The sequence below is a fragment of the Rhinichthys klamathensis genome, unplaced genomic scaffold (assembly GCF_029890125.1).
Source record: "Rhinichthys klamathensis goyatoka isolate OS25496 unplaced genomic scaffold, OSU_Roscu_1.1 h1tg000508l_1, whole genome shotgun sequence".
In the NCBI taxonomy this organism is placed as follows: domain Eukaryota; kingdom Metazoa; phylum Chordata; class Actinopteri; order Cypriniformes; family Leuciscidae; genus Rhinichthys; species Rhinichthys klamathensis.
The window spans coordinates 123,168-138,596 of record NW_026606989.1 but is presented as its reverse complement, the minus strand read 5'-3'; the positions used below and the strand labels follow the sequence as shown (position 1 = coordinate 138,596).

The following is a 15,429-nucleotide window of genomic DNA, read 5'->3' as shown; positions in this document are numbered from 1 at the left end:
GGCAAACAATGTTGCATATTTTATGAGTACTTTCCAATGTATTGGCAAAGTTTGCAGGAAGCCCCCTCCCCTTGTGAGCAGAGCAGCTATTGTGCAGGCCAGCTGGGTGGATGTGGTCTGATGTACGGAATAGTCTGTATGCTATTTTTGACTGAAAGGAAGTGTATAAAAATTATAACTGTTCTACCTATGCAACCACATCTTGTTTGCGCTAGCGTTTAGATAGGCCTCTGATTTTTTTTTGATTTTTTTTGTGCAAGACATATGTGTATTATTTGTTAGATTTGTTATGTAGGTGTCAGGTATTACATGCCCAATTACACACCTACATGTAGGCCTATACATTCAATGTTTTTTGTATTTTGCATATTTTTTGTTGTTGTTGTTGTACTAATTGTGAGCAGCCCCTTGGTCAAAACCAGCTCGCTTATACATTATTAAAAACCAATTATTAGTATGTCAGTGTGTGTATTTCAGGAATGGGGCACATTTGGTTACATTTTAATTTGGCAGTTTCACCAAAAAAGAAAGCTGGATTAGAGATGATTAATCTTTTTGGTAAGTGGTAAGGAGACCAACCAGCTGTCTGTGTGTGTGTGTGTGTGTGTGTGAGCTGCGCCCTGTACTGACCTACAGTATAGTGCCACTGGCTAGGGAAGGTTAACACTTTTTGAGAGAAATTAAAATTGAAGTAGGTGGAATTACTAACCCTATCCCATGCAGTCAGACGTTCTCTTCATCTGCAAGATCTCCCAGTGTATAAATAACTTCAAGCTAGTCAAGATCTTTGCACATAATAAAGTATAAACTGTACTGCAGAATTTACCACAGAATCTAATGTACTGCCTTACAAGCCAAGCACAAAGTGTATTTTACAAAAATGCTATCTAAATAACATTTATTATCATGTACAACCTATTAATAACCTACATGTCATTGTGTTTCAGGAATTCAGTGGAGGATGCAGCCGTGGTCTCTAAGGGCACAGAGCTTGTGGTTGGCCATGAACGTAGAGTCACGACGAGGTGTACCTGACTCAGAATAAACCAGACTGGGAGTCAATAGGAGGTCCAACTTTAATCCAAGCTGGGGTTTGGCCTATAACATTAATGATACTGTTGTGTATTAGAATTTAAGATGGTTAATGAGAGACTGAAATCCTATCTGGAGCCTGCGCGGCTGTTATTTTATTCCAAGGAAGAAGGTTGCGCTCAGCCCTTCTGAATATTTTAGTGAATGAGGAACCTATTGAACGGAGTTCTGCTGGCAGTGCTGGAGAATTTAGGTGTTCATGGCTAGAACAGAAACATTTGTGTCCGTCACTTAAGTTCCTCAAAAACTCCTGACTTATTCACACAGATGCAGTAATTTGGTGGGGAGAAGTAAGAAAAAGGGGCAAGGGGATCTGAAAAGTAAGAGCTTCCCACAACTTCAAATCATCAGGGCATCATGCAGTCAGACGATCTCTTCATCCGCAAGTTCCGCAGGCAGAGTCCACGCCCGCCCCTAGCGAGAGTGAGCTTTGACCCCAAGCAGGATGGTGGTAGTGTGCGGACACGAGTCGTGGCCGAATGGCCCCCCAGGAGAGAGCCAGAGGGAACAAACTGTGACAGCGTCACACCCAACGCAGCTACACTGAATCTAAGGACAGTTGGTCGTGGACACATAATGCAGCGCAGCAACAGTGATGTCACCCTTGGCGATTTGGATTCAACGGGACAGGTCGGGAGGAAGTTGCTCCGGGCAGGGGGGGACAAAACTCTAACTGCGGGGCAGGGGGAGTACCTCCACCGAGAATACGGCAGCCTCTCCTCGCTGGAGCGACAGACACAGTGCGTAGATCCTGGTGCCGAAGAACAAGGCGCTCTCAGTCCCAATGCCTTGCGCTTCAGAGATCCGTTTCTTCTTTTGGGGCTGCAAGAGGCACCTCCCGAGGTGGACGGCTTTTATAAAGCAATCTGTCCTCCAGCAGTAGACACTTCAAAACCAGTCAAGCCCCCGAAACCAGAGGGGCTCGGTAAAAAGGCCAAACCGTCCCCTCCGCAGGCCACTCAGTTTCCCTGTGAACAAGTCCCAGGCGGTGCTTGGGTGCGCAATTTTGCACACTATGACGTACAGAGTATCCTCTTCGACCTGACGGAGGCTGCCACTAATCGGGACAGCATTGGGCGCAAGAAGAACATCACATCTGGTGCGTCAGCTGCCTCTCAACTCCGTCCGCTCTCTCAATCCACACCTTCCTCAGTTTCTCAGGGTGGAGGGAGTGGCACGGGAAGTGGGATTAGTTCGGAAGATGTAGAGCAGTCTTTGCTGGACGAAGGAGATGGGAATGATAATGATCTCCTGCTCAGCTGTCCTCACTTTCGGAATGAGATGGGTGGCGAGGAGAGCGTGGGGCTTGGCCTGCACAGCAGGTGCAGGTGGAGGAGCCTTCAAAGCCCCAATGATGCTGTTTCAGTATTAGAGGAGCCCAGGGAGAGCCACGTCCAGCCCCAGGGGAAAAGTAACTACTTCATAGAGCATGCAGACCTTGGGGCTCGTTACTATCACAAGTACTTTTACATGAAAGGTGAGGGTGTGTAGCGAACCACTTTGGCTTGTTTGCTCTTTTTGAAGAAACATATCATATACTCGTTTTCATTGCTTAGTCTACTTCACTCTCAGAATAAATGTGAAAAAATGGACTTTTAGGGGTACAGCTTGGGCGTTAGCCTTAAAAGAGTGGTGCCCAATCCTTTTCCTGGAGATCTACCTTCCTGCAAAGTTCAGCTCCAAACTTGATCAAACAGCTCATCTGAAGCAGCTAATTAAGATATTCTAGAGCACTTGATAATTGCAGACCGGTGTGTTGGAGCAAGGTTGGAACTGAGCTTATCTTAAGGTATATCTCCCAAACACTTGTCTCCTTAATCCAACACACCTTCAGATCATCAGCTCATTAGTAGAGACTCGAGACCTGAAATGCGTGTATCAGACAAAGGACACATGCAAATTGTGCAGTATTGGTAGCGCTCCGGGAACGCGGTTGGAAACCCTTGCCTTAAAGGGTACTACTAAACACTGTAAGGCACATTTTACTCCTGGAGGGCCACCTGCCTGGAAGTTTCTAACAAAGCCTCTTGAAGGCAAGCCTGCAACCTTAGCCATAAAAAAAGAATAATGCCTGCTAATGCTGCGGTACTTAGTCAAGAGGCATGTTTTTTTGTTTTTGTTTTAAAGGATGTCAATGGAAGATATATAAAAATATGGCGGGCGCGCCAACGTGTCTGGAGTGGTGGAATGTGGCATCTTCTCATACATATCTATGGTGTGCACAGATCTGCACTTCGAATTCTAACCGGGAAAAGTAGACCATCGGGGTATCTTTAGGATACTCATTTGAACATACTATGATTTGGGACACACAAATTTTAATTTCAAATATTATTTAGGACGCATAGTATGCGAATTGGGACACAATTCACATAATTCACAATTCAGAGGCACATCTCTGTTTCTAGAAATCCTGAAGACCTTGATTAGCTGGTCCAGGTGTGTTTAATTAGGGTTGGAGCTGAACTCTGCAGGACAGTGATCCTCCAGGAACTGAGTTTGACACCCCTGCTACTAATATGCAACTTTTAGGGGTAGATAAGGTACAAAGTTGTCTCTTTTAGCCCCAGTGACAAGCTGTTGTAAAGGTGCAGTTTTTGTACTTTTTTTCTGACAGTGTTGTAACCATGTCTGTTATTGCTTTTGTCAAACCAACATACTATACTGTTATTGTATTCCTCTTGTTCTTTTGTATTTATTTGTCTTCTAAGACCAATTTTTATGACTGTAAAGGCCCCTTCACATCAAATGTGATGCAAAAGTTTAGTGAATAACTGCAGAGCTAAAGTGCAGCTTTGCCAGGCTTTGACGTAAGCGCTATTGGCTATCTAGTTCTGAACATTGACAAATATGTTCATACATAAAGACATAAATAAAAGTCTGATGTCAAAGTATTTTGAAAAAAGCTCAAAATAAATGCAGGTGGAAGACAGTTCACTCAGACTCTTGACAATATCAAACAGTAGTTTGGCCATGTATGCTTATTCATCTCTGTAATGAGCCTTTAAAGGTTTCACAATCATAGTTTTCTCTTATTCTAGTGTTTAATATTCTGGTGTTTGTTTATATTGTTTTCACTTTCACTATTTATTTATTTATTTACAGCATTTTGTATTAACTGTTAACTATTAATTGTTACCATTTTGTATTAATTATTAGCATATTTTCTTTCTTGTAAACCAGACCATCAGAATTTCTTTGGCATCGACGAGCGTTTGGGGCCAGTGGCTGTCAGTTTTCGCAGGGAGGAAAAAGAGGGATCAAGTGGGGCCCAGTACAACTACAGAATCATTTTCAGGACCACTGAAGTAAATACAAGACTCTCTCACACACAGAATAAGTCGGAAAAAAAAGACATTTTCCTTGAGGTCCACTTATGTTGCTACTAATTTACACTAGGAAAAAATGGTCAGAAATTAGACAATTTTCCACCCTCTGTCTTTACACTTTTTAGTTTGTTAAGGTTTTGTTTTTGTTTAGAATTAATGAGATCACAAGGAAATTCATACACAAATGTACTTTTAAGAAAAACAAAACAAACAACTCATAGCATTACATTATTACTCACTAACTCTAAAAGCACCTGTCCTCAGGCCATAACTCAGTACTTTACATAGATTAAGATATGTGTTCAACTTTTGACAGACAGAAAAATAAATTAGTATCTTTTAAAGAAACATTGCTACTATGACCTCTTAGGAGGCAGAGGTTCATTTTAAAATTCAATCTTTTTAATGAGGTTTTAAATAATTTTGAATACATGACTAATATGATCAACCTCAGGAAAAATATATATATATATATATGATATAACCCCTTTAAGTCTACATTATGTGTTTTGCTCTCATGAATTGGTCTTGTCCCTGTCATTTTCCTGCAGCTGAAGACCCTGAGAGGTTCAATCCTGGAGGAGTCTGTTCCCTCCGCAGCACGTCACACCACGCCACGCGGCCTTTCACCCAAGAGACTGCTGGAGTTTATTTTGCCTGATCTTAACCTACATTGCCTCAGACTGGCCTCCACTTCACCTAAAGTCAGAGACACACTCCTTAAACTGGATGAGCAGGGGGTAAGTGATTTTACATTGAGCTGCTTTCTGTAATTCTGGTGAACTTACAATTCGTGTTTGAAGGGTACTGAAACGCTAATAGAAATAAGGTGCATACAGAATGCATGTGGATATACTGTACATATGTATATACTGTATGACACTGGCAGTCAAAAGTTTGGAATAATTAAAAATGTTTGTCTCTTCTGCTCACCAAGCCTGCATTTATTGGATCAAAAATACAGTAAAAACTGTAATATTGTGAAATATTATTTATATGTGAATTATATAATTCAAAAGATCTGGTTTCAATTGTAATATATTTAAAAATTGAATTTATTCATTTGATGACAGCGCTGAATTTTTAGCATCATTACTCCAGTCTTCAGTGTCACATGATACTTCAGAATTCATTCTAATATGATGATTTGCTGCTAAAAAAAACATTTCTTATTATTATCAATGTTGAAAACAGTTGTGCTGCTTCATATTTTTGTGGAAAGCGTGATACACTACCATTTAAAAGTTTGAGGTAAGATATTTTAATAAACAATAGAAATTAATACTTTTATTCAACAAGGATGCATTCAATTGAAGTGACGGTTTAGACATTTAATGTTACAAAATATTTATTGTTTAAATAAATGATGTTCTTTTGACCTGTCTCTTCATAATAGAATCCTGGAAAAATCACAGTTCCACAAAATATTAAGCATCAAAAACTGTTTTATACATTGATAATTAAAACTATTTTTAATAAATGAGCACCAAAAATAATTCAGAGTAATTGAGCACTAAATCAGCATATTACAATGATTTCTAAAGGATCATGTGACACTGAAGACTGAAGTAATGATGCTGAAAAAAGATTTTAAAAACTTTTGAACACCTGTGTCAATATATACGTATGTATACGTGTGTTTATAGGCTTGAAAAGTGTTGTTATCCTCAACCATGTTTTCGAACAGACTATAAAAAATAAATGTATCATCTAGAAGCTAATTTTATCAACATTGCATACTGCATATCACATAGATGACCGCTAATAGACAGACTAAAGGCAACAAAACTTGAACATATACAGGTACTGTACACTGTTAACATGTCTGAAAGTGGCATTTGAAATGTGTCTGATGATTTGATTTCACAATGTTGTCAGTGATAAAGCCCAACAAAAGCCCTTTTTTTGTAGTTACGCTTGTGCATGCAGTGTGAAACAGGCTTAGTGAAAAAATGAGGAAGGATGGTGTTGTGTGTGTGTAGAAAACTAGTTGGATAAGCAACCGTAATTTCATCATTGTTAATGCGTGTGTATGTGTGTGTGTAAAGTTGAATTTCCAGCGTAAGGTGGGGGTTATGTACTGCAGAGCAGGACAGAGTACTGAAGAGGACATGTATAACAATGAGAGTGCTGGCCCAGTGTTTGACGAGTTTCTGGACCTTCTTGGAGACAGAGTGCGACTCAAGGCCTGGGAGAAATACAGAGCTCAACTAGACACCAAAAGTAAGAAAAAACCTCAAAACACACACACACACACAGACACACACGCACACACCATATTGGGTTTATGGGGACTTTCCATTGACATAATGATTTTGATAGTGTACAAACTGTATTCTATCCCATAACCCTAAGCACAACCCTCACATACAACTTTCTACATTATTACACTTTCAAAAAACATAATTTAGTATGATATATAAGCTGTTTTCCTCATGGGGGCCAAATAAATGTCCTCACAAGGTAAACACTTCCGTTATTACTGTCTTTGGGTTTACGAGTACCACAGACATTGTAATTGTAATTGCTTATTTTGCTTATTTTAAAAGGTAAAGTAAAATGTTATATTTTTAAAGAAATTAATACTTTTCTTCAGCAAGGATGCATTCAATTATTCAAATATGAGAGTAAAGACTTCTACATGGTATGAAAAAAATCAAATAAATGCTGTTCGTTTGAACTATTCTATTTATAAAATAATAATAAAACTAATAATAAGAAATGTTTTTTTTTTTGAGCAGAAAATCAACATATTTAATGATTTCTGAAGGCTAATGTGACACTGAAGACTGGAGTAATGATGCTGAAAATTCAGCTTTGCATCACAGGAATAAATTACATTTTAAAATATATTCACATAGTAAATAACAGATTTTGATTTGGTGTGTAATAATAATAGTGTTTGTGTGTTTGTAATTCGCAGCTGACTCCACGGGAACACACTCACTGTATACTCGCTACCAGGATTACGAGATCATGTTCCATGTCTCCACCATGCTTCCATACACATCCAACAATACACAACAGGTAACTCACAGAACTAGAGAATATCCCCTTAAAACAGGACAATGATATGAATCAGCAATAGAATAACTATTAGGAACTTATATCTATCTGCAAATTGTAAATATAAATGTGTTGAATTGCTTGTCTTTAATATATTGTTTGACAATATATAATATTCAAAATATAATAGTAAAGAGATGAAAAGTGTCACTGGTAACTTTCAATATAGCCCTTTTCAGTTTTTTATTTTTAGTCAAGCAAGAGACCTGGGTAGGGTTGCACCAACCATTAGTAATTTTGTACTGAAATTGGAACATAAAGTCCACACTAGAAACCTAGTAACTACTAGCTAACTCTGTACTTTTGACCATTTGTTCTTAAGGCAGAGCGTAGCTAGTAGTTCGTAAGCTCTCCATAATATATGTATTCCTATAGTAGCCTTCAAATACGTGACCAGAAGTTGTTGAAATGCTGAGAATTTCACTCCTTCATTCTAACATTTGCCTTACGTAACTAACAGTAAAAATTAGTTCAATTAAATACGATACTACTTAATCGTGATCATAATAGGTATTTTTATATAAATACTGATTTATTTATAAATGCATTTATTATGACTGATTTTATTTGACATGCACAACATGGATCGATGCACACAGCAGCGCAATGTTTAGGACGGGTTTGTGCTGAAGAGCCTCTAACAAAATAGTAACATATTCACACAATGTTCTCTGCTATTTTATTCCAAGCATTACTCCTGATCAGAGAGGCTTCCGTAAATATTTAGTTTATACGTATATAGAGTTTAATGGTGCAACGCAAAAATATTTGGTAGTGCGTAAGTTGTAACTGTAAGTTGTAACTTAGTCAAAACTAGGTTAAGTTGTAACACAGCTGGTGCAACCGGCCCTGGGGTCATGTGTAATAACTTTACAATAACAAAATGGGCATTGAAAAGTTTATATGCCATTTCCAACATACACATCAAATTTATGAAACGTAAACGTGCAGTGAACATATGTCTCCCCTGGTGAAAAAGAAGTACACTTTAGCATACTTTAAAAAACTCTACTTATTACAGAAAATAAATAATATACTTGAAAAGAATATACTTGCGTGTGAAAACATGAAGAATGTTTTCGGGCTCTTAAATTTCAGACTCTGAAAGCCAGTGCCTTGCGGGCACACTTTGAGAACCACTGCATTAAGGACACTTAAGTGGCCTTTTATTTAATTAATATTATATTATCTGCAAGTACAGTTTTTAAAAATATACTACTATAAGATTCGATGTACACAACACAAGTACACAAGTCACTGCATTTAGAATGAAATAATTAGAATAATTCACTACATTTAGAATACAAATTCTTTCCTCAAGCACTTCCGAGTTAACTAAGTTTCTGTTTTCTCTATTTCTCTTCTAGTTACTGAGGAAGAGGCACATAGGGAATGATATTATCACAATAGTCTTCCAAGAGCCAGGTGCTTTACCCTTCACCCCCAAAGCCATCCGTTCTCACTTTCAGCATGTGTTCATCATTGTCCAAGTACACGAGCCCTGCACCGACAACACCTATTACAGGTAAAAGAGTAGACACATTAAAAAAAAAAACATAAAATGTTAAAAAAAAATAAAAAAATGTCTTTATCTCCACCTTTCTCAGAGTTGCTGTAACTCGTTCCAAGGACATCCCGCTCTTTGGTCCTCTCTTCCCTAAAGGTGCACGCTTCCCCCGTTCTCCTGCCTTCCGTGACTTTCTCCTTGCCAAAGCCATTAATGCAGAGAACGCAGCTGAGAAAGCGGAAAAATTTCGTTCCATGGCCACACGCACACGGCAAGAGTACCTGAAAGACCTAGCGGAAAACTACGTCACCACCACACCCATTGATTCTTCCACCAAATTCCCGTTGCTTTCACTGGGCGGGAAGCGCAAAGAGAAGTTTAAGGGAGCTAAAGGCGCAGAGCTTCATAGCGCAGGCGCTTTAGTGTGGGCCGTCACCGTCGTTCAGGGCGGGGAGGGCAACGGTCTTAGCCTGTCCTGCCTGCTCGGCGTGTCAGCGGAGTCAGTCGTGCTCATAGAGCGATCCACTAGAACAGTCGTGTTCAATTGCAGCTGCCGTGATGTCATCGGCTGGAAGGCCGTGACTGAGACTGGAGCTCAGGGTGGCCTTTGCCTGGATATCTTCTACGAGAGAGGCGAGGCAGTGACCATGACGATGTTGGACAGCCAAGTTGAGGATATTAAGGAGGTTGTCCAGAGGCTGGAGGTGAGATGTGATGCAGTATGCAAATCTATATTACTTAAAGTGCCCCTATTATGCTATTTTAAAGTTTTCTAATTTGTTTTGAAGGTCTCTTAAAATAGGTTTACTTACATCCAGGGTCAAAAAACACTTTAATTTTCTCATAATATACATTGCAGCATCACAGTGTCTGAAATGGTTCGATCAAGGATCCGGTCTCTCTAAACCCCTCCTTTCCGAGAGCCTACTCTGCTCTGATTGGTCAGATGACCCTGTCTGTTGTGATTGGTCTACCACTCACCGTTTGTTTCGGAAACAAAACTCCTATTACCATATATAAATGTCAGCTCCTGTAATGATGGCTTCGGTTTTGCCATATCAATTCCAGTCCAAGTCCTTATCCTTTGGAAGTGCATGCAAAGTGGATTTGAAGACTTGTTTCGGGCACTTCCGAATATGTTCTTTCTTTTGGGAGACAATAACTCCATTTATCTGCACTTGGATCTTTAAAATTAAGAAGACATTCACAACCAGCTATATTACACGCTACATGAAAGGCAAAATCCGAATAAGCGTAATAGAGGCACTTTAATCCCATGAATTGTTAGCACTGTGGGATGAGGGATTTGATTTCAGAACATATAAATCGGTATATCTGTAATGTAAATACTGTTATTGTGAGCTTCGTAATGTTAATTGTCAATTCACACCGAATTATATTGCAAATATTGGTGCATCTGCTTTTTACTACATGTATCTGACCTTCATAAAATGGTTTTACTACTTTACTGTATGCTTTTACTGCTGCAGTAAATATTAAACAGTAGCATCCATCAAAATACAACAAAACTGTTGACATTTGCAAGTATTGCACTCTTGAATAAAAAAAAGACATACAATACAATATTATTACAAAGTAGGGATTGTCAATATAGGTAAATTAATTAACCACAATTAATTGTGTGATTCCAAACATGTTAAAGAACTGCATATTGTTCAATAAAAAAAGAAAAAAAAATGAAAATATGGTTTTAGTTTACATCTTGATATGTTGCTGTTTCTTATTCTCACCAAAGCCGTCTTTATTTAATCAAAATACCATAAAAACAGAAATATTGAAAAAATAAGACTGAGCTTTTATGATATGCAGTATGAGCTTTTATGATATGCAGTATGCCATTTTAACATGACACTTCTATGCTAACTCCCCTGGTAGCTGGTAACACGAGGCTGTGAGGCGCGTGAGATCACACCCCTGCGGGACGGAGTAGGTCAGCCTGGCTTCCTGATGAGCGAGGAAGGCTTTGTAACTGAGCTGCAGCGGTTTGGATATGCAGAGAGCGGTGGGCTGCAGTTGGGGGCTCGTGTTGTTCGTCTCTGTGGTCAGGTCCTGGTGCACCTCAGCCAGGAAGAGAGGAGCCGACTCCTCCGCACGGCACAGAAGATCCACATCACAGTCATTCCTCCAGACGAGAACGGGAAACCACGCAGGTAAAAGAGTTGATGGCTTATTTGCGTGTGAAAGAGGGTGGACAAAATGGAGAGATGATGTAAAGCACTCATACGCTGCAGTGATTTTTAGCAAAAAGTGGGCTGACTAGTAAAAATAGTTAGCAGAGAGTGGAGGATGGAGTGCTAAACTGTGCATATATGTATCAAACTACCATTCAAGCGTTTGGGGACGGTATGATTTTTCAATGTTTTAAAAGAAGTCTTGGTAACACTTTAGTTTAGGGTCCAATTCTTACTATTAACTAGATGCTTATATTAGCATGCATACTACTAGGATATTTGCTGTTTATTAGTACTTATAAAGCACATATTAATGCCTTATTCTGCATGACCATATTCTACATCCCTTAATCCTAACCCATACCTAAACTTAACAACTACCTAATTAACTATTAATAAGCAGTAATTTATTGAGTTAGTTTTTGGACCCTGAACTAAAGTGTGACCGAAGTCTCTTATGCTCACCAAAGCAGCCTTTATTTGATAAAAAATATAGTAAAAACAGTATTACAAAATATATTTGGGGGGGGGGGGGGGGAGGCAATGTCCCTAGGGAGGGAAACAGATGGATAGAGAGGGGAAGGAGCAATTGATTGAAGGACAGATCTCATTGTATTGTGAACATGTTTTAGCCAGTGTTTCACCAGCTGGCCAACTATCATTAAATTTTCATTATGCTTATTGATGGATCTAATCCAACACACACGAATACATCTTGGTTTTAAAACTGTATTTAAAAAAAAAAAAAAAAAAATCCTATATAAAGCGACTCACTCAGCATGATTTATGTAAGTCTTTGATTATATAACATACTTCAAAAAAGAGAACCAAAATAGTAGCATTGATCTTTTCACCCGTGACTAACTGTGCTGAAATAAATAAGCTGAAACTTTGAGGTTTTCACCACCGTTGCTCTTCACTTTCTTTTCCCTTTTTTCTTGTTCTTGTGTCTGACTTCAGGAGTTTCTCTGAGCTTTACCAGAAAGCCATCCAGGACGCAGAAAGCAAATCCGGAGAAGGACGATCGGGCGAAGCCTGGGTTCTGGACGACGATGAAGATGATGGTGATGATGATGAAGGGGAGGAAGAAGAGATGAAAGAGAATGAAAATAAGATGGACGACAGTGAAACTCCAAAGCAGGAACTACTTGGAGAGCAGATGGTATTTCCCGAGCCCATGGATACAGATTCGCTCCTCTCCCCACCCAGCTTGCCCCTCTTGCGGGCAACTTCCCTGCAGGACAGCATGAAGAGTCAGACCCCAGAAATCACCCCTGTCTCTCTCACACGAAGCTACTCATTAGAAGGACACCCTCCATGCCAGGACATCCTTGAAGGGTATACAGATTTCTGTTTGCCTACTTCTGATTTCACTATAACACTTAATAGATAATAACAACAACACCTGCCAATGGCAGTCAATTATTTTGTAAATCAGCCACAATTTAAAAGTGTGCATCACGTTGCAAACAAACTTTTACTTAAAGATGGATCTGTGCTAATTAACTATTAATTCTAATTCGTCAGCTGTGGTAACTGGTTGTTTCGATGTGTTAGGACTCATATACAGTTAACCCATGTTGCAAAATCATGATTAGGACTCAAAAAAAGTTGGTCATGTGTACCAAACGTATACTTAAAAGGAAAAGCAATAATGTTTTGACATTTTATAAGAAATCTTTGGTCTTTGGAAATCTGTGGTCTTATGTTGCGCTGTAAGGTGCATTCTTTGAAAATTATGAGTTCTAACACCAAAAGATTGCCTCTCTCAACCTTTACAAAGCACATGTAAATGTTTCACCATTGGTTATTTGGTTACCCTTGTGAAAAAGAAGTGCACTAAATTGTTTTCAATGTGCACTTGTAGTGTACTTCAAATCTTAAAAGTATATTTAAAAAAAAAACAGTATTTGCAGATAATATTAATAATATAAAAGGCCACTTAAGTGCACTTAAATACAGTTCCCTTTCATGACTACAGTATGCTTTTTTTAAAATGCACTTTGTAATAAACTCAAATGAAACATTTCAATGTACATTTTAAATCATTATGTTTTAAATAATGTTTTCTCATGCTTTAAAGAAGTACACTTATTTTGACGTGTTGACTAACATACTAAAACCCATGTAAAGTACGTGATTATAATTTTAACTGTAGTGTGTTATTTCGATATTGCATTTAGGCTAGTTAATATATTTAAATGTATAGGCTACTAAATTGCTTCTTCATTTGAAATGTGTAATTACAAATACATTTAAACTAAAGACATGACATACAAGTGTCAATAGAAATGACATTAAAGTATTTGAGTTTACCACAAATGCTTGTCAGTACATTCTGCTTTACTTTAACCATATTTTAAAGACATAGAAGTAATTATTAAATTACATATAAACAAGTTCTTAAGTCCTAATTAAGTGGTTCAAAAAAGCACTATAAAGATAATTCAAATTAATACAAATTTAAATTATGAGATATTTTCTTTTAATTACAAATAACATTCAGTTAAGCAAATGTCTGGAAACGTTACATTCAATTCACGCTGAAGTATATATTTTTAAAGTATTTCATTTCAGTAATACAGTAAGTACTCTTTTTAAAAGTATAGTAAAGTACACTTCTTTTTCACAATGGTAAGGAAGAATAAGCATGACCCCTTTAATTGGATAGCACTCACAAATAGACAACACAATTATTAACTAAATTAAATAGAGTTCATTTGTAGTAGTGAAGTGTGAAGCAATTGGATGTTGTAAAAAAGCAAGACTTATATCCCAGCCTCAATCTCTTTGTTGTTGACACAAATGAGCAGCTCAATGTTTGCAGAAAAGTTTTTATTCTATTCTTTATTTTATCTATTTTAACTAATATTTCTCTCTCTATGAATGTGTCTGTCAGACATGTGTATGATAATGTGGGGCTGAAAGGAAACAGGCACATCTATGAAAACCCTGGAGAGCTTAGGGATGAGACCCCTGACCTCATACTGGCAGTCAAACCTAAAGTGCCTCCAGAGCTAGTGGAAGAGGTATGAAATGCACAATTTCTTTTGTCATTATGACATTACTTTTTACAAGCTGAAGGGAGAAACATTCATTTGATTGATTGTCAAGGCAAGCAAGAACTGATCATGTGATCACAATAGGCACAGATACAATGAAGCTTATTGAGTTGTCAACCTTTTCCTTCACCAAGACACATTACTTTATTGGAACAAAAAAACATACCGGTAATGCCCTTTGATTTTGTGTTTCTGACCATCAGATAATATTATCAAAAAAAAAGTATATCGACTAGATAAAGGAGCAGACAGGTGTGTATTACAGTATATGCATGTGATGAGGGTGTAATACTGTAGGCCCGAGGACGTTTTTGACTTTTAGTCCATGACTAACAGTTATCAATTACGATTCAATTCATGATTCATTGAATTTTTGCAAATGCAGAATAATGCAATGCTATTTGATCTGATTGCAATTAATGATTTGATTCTATACTTTTTAAGTGCACTTATAGGATTATGTAAATGATCTCCTATTGTGTCTTCAGTAAGAAAGAGAAAGAGACAAACTGCTATAGATTGTTTACTGCACCAAGCAACTTGAAAGTAAACATTAAATATTCAGGCTACTCTGAATATATATAATGGTTAAATCTGCCAAAATAAATTAAAAATCCATATTCCATTTAAAAAAAAAAATATATATATATATAGCCTATATATATAGCCTATATATATATATATTTATAGAGAACGGAATTCAAAGTTTATTTATTTTAAAATATTGAATAATACTTTAACGAATGATGATTCATTCTGGGGGGTTTTGACGCTTGGCCGAAACTATTCACTATTTAAAAAATGTTTCAAGATGTTGTAATCGATGCATTAAGAATGTAAGTGAATCATTCACCTCTGCTGTGACTCTTACTTAGAAACAGCATTAAAAGCATGACCAACTTCCAGAATAGCACAACAGATTTCAGCTCCTGAAGCATGGCATGATCTGCTGCTGTTGTGTATGCAGGATCCTGCCTCCCACACAGAGGGCAACTGATGGATCAGCTTGTAGCTCTCTGTGTTTGGAAAGTCATTGTAGTGTTTTTAGAAGGGTTTTTAACCTCTGAGATCCCTCTCCCACTCTCTCTCTCTCTTTCCTTCCTGTATGTTCACTGTTCCTCCCACTTCATCTTTCCCTTCTTCCCCTCATAAAATCACTTTCTCTCATGCTCCCCACATTT

At 37.9% G+C, this 15,429-nt stretch overlaps 1 protein-coding gene across 5 annotated transcripts in view; it reads left to right on the top strand.

Annotated features, from left to right (window-relative positions):
* zmp:0000001168 (signal-induced proliferation-associated 1-like protein 2) overlaps positions 1–15,429 on the top strand; it is a 57,199-nt gene that overhangs the window by 28,118 nt on the left and 13,652 nt on the right. For all 5 annotated transcript variants that reach the window (XR_008804176.1, XM_056238094.1, XM_056238093.1 and 2 more), the window contains exons 2-11: positions 948–2,569; positions 4,276–4,400; positions 4,973–5,161; positions 6,470–6,644; positions 7,345–7,448; positions 8,855–9,012; positions 9,095–9,698; positions 10,891–11,165; positions 12,147–12,524; positions 14,086–14,215. Coding sequence is in view for 4 of the 5 variants with exons in the window: in XM_056238094.1 (XP_056094069.1) it covers positions 1,450–2,569; positions 4,276–4,400; positions 4,973–5,161; positions 6,470–6,644; positions 7,345–7,448; positions 8,855–9,012; positions 9,095–9,698; positions 10,891–11,165; positions 12,147–12,524; positions 14,086–14,215 (3,258 nt within the window). In the remaining variant the exon portion in view is untranslated. The remainder of the gene's footprint in view (positions 1–947; positions 2,570–4,275; positions 4,401–4,972; positions 5,162–6,469; positions 6,645–7,344; positions 7,449–8,854; positions 9,013–9,094; positions 9,699–10,890; positions 11,166–12,146; positions 12,525–14,085; positions 14,216–15,429) is intronic.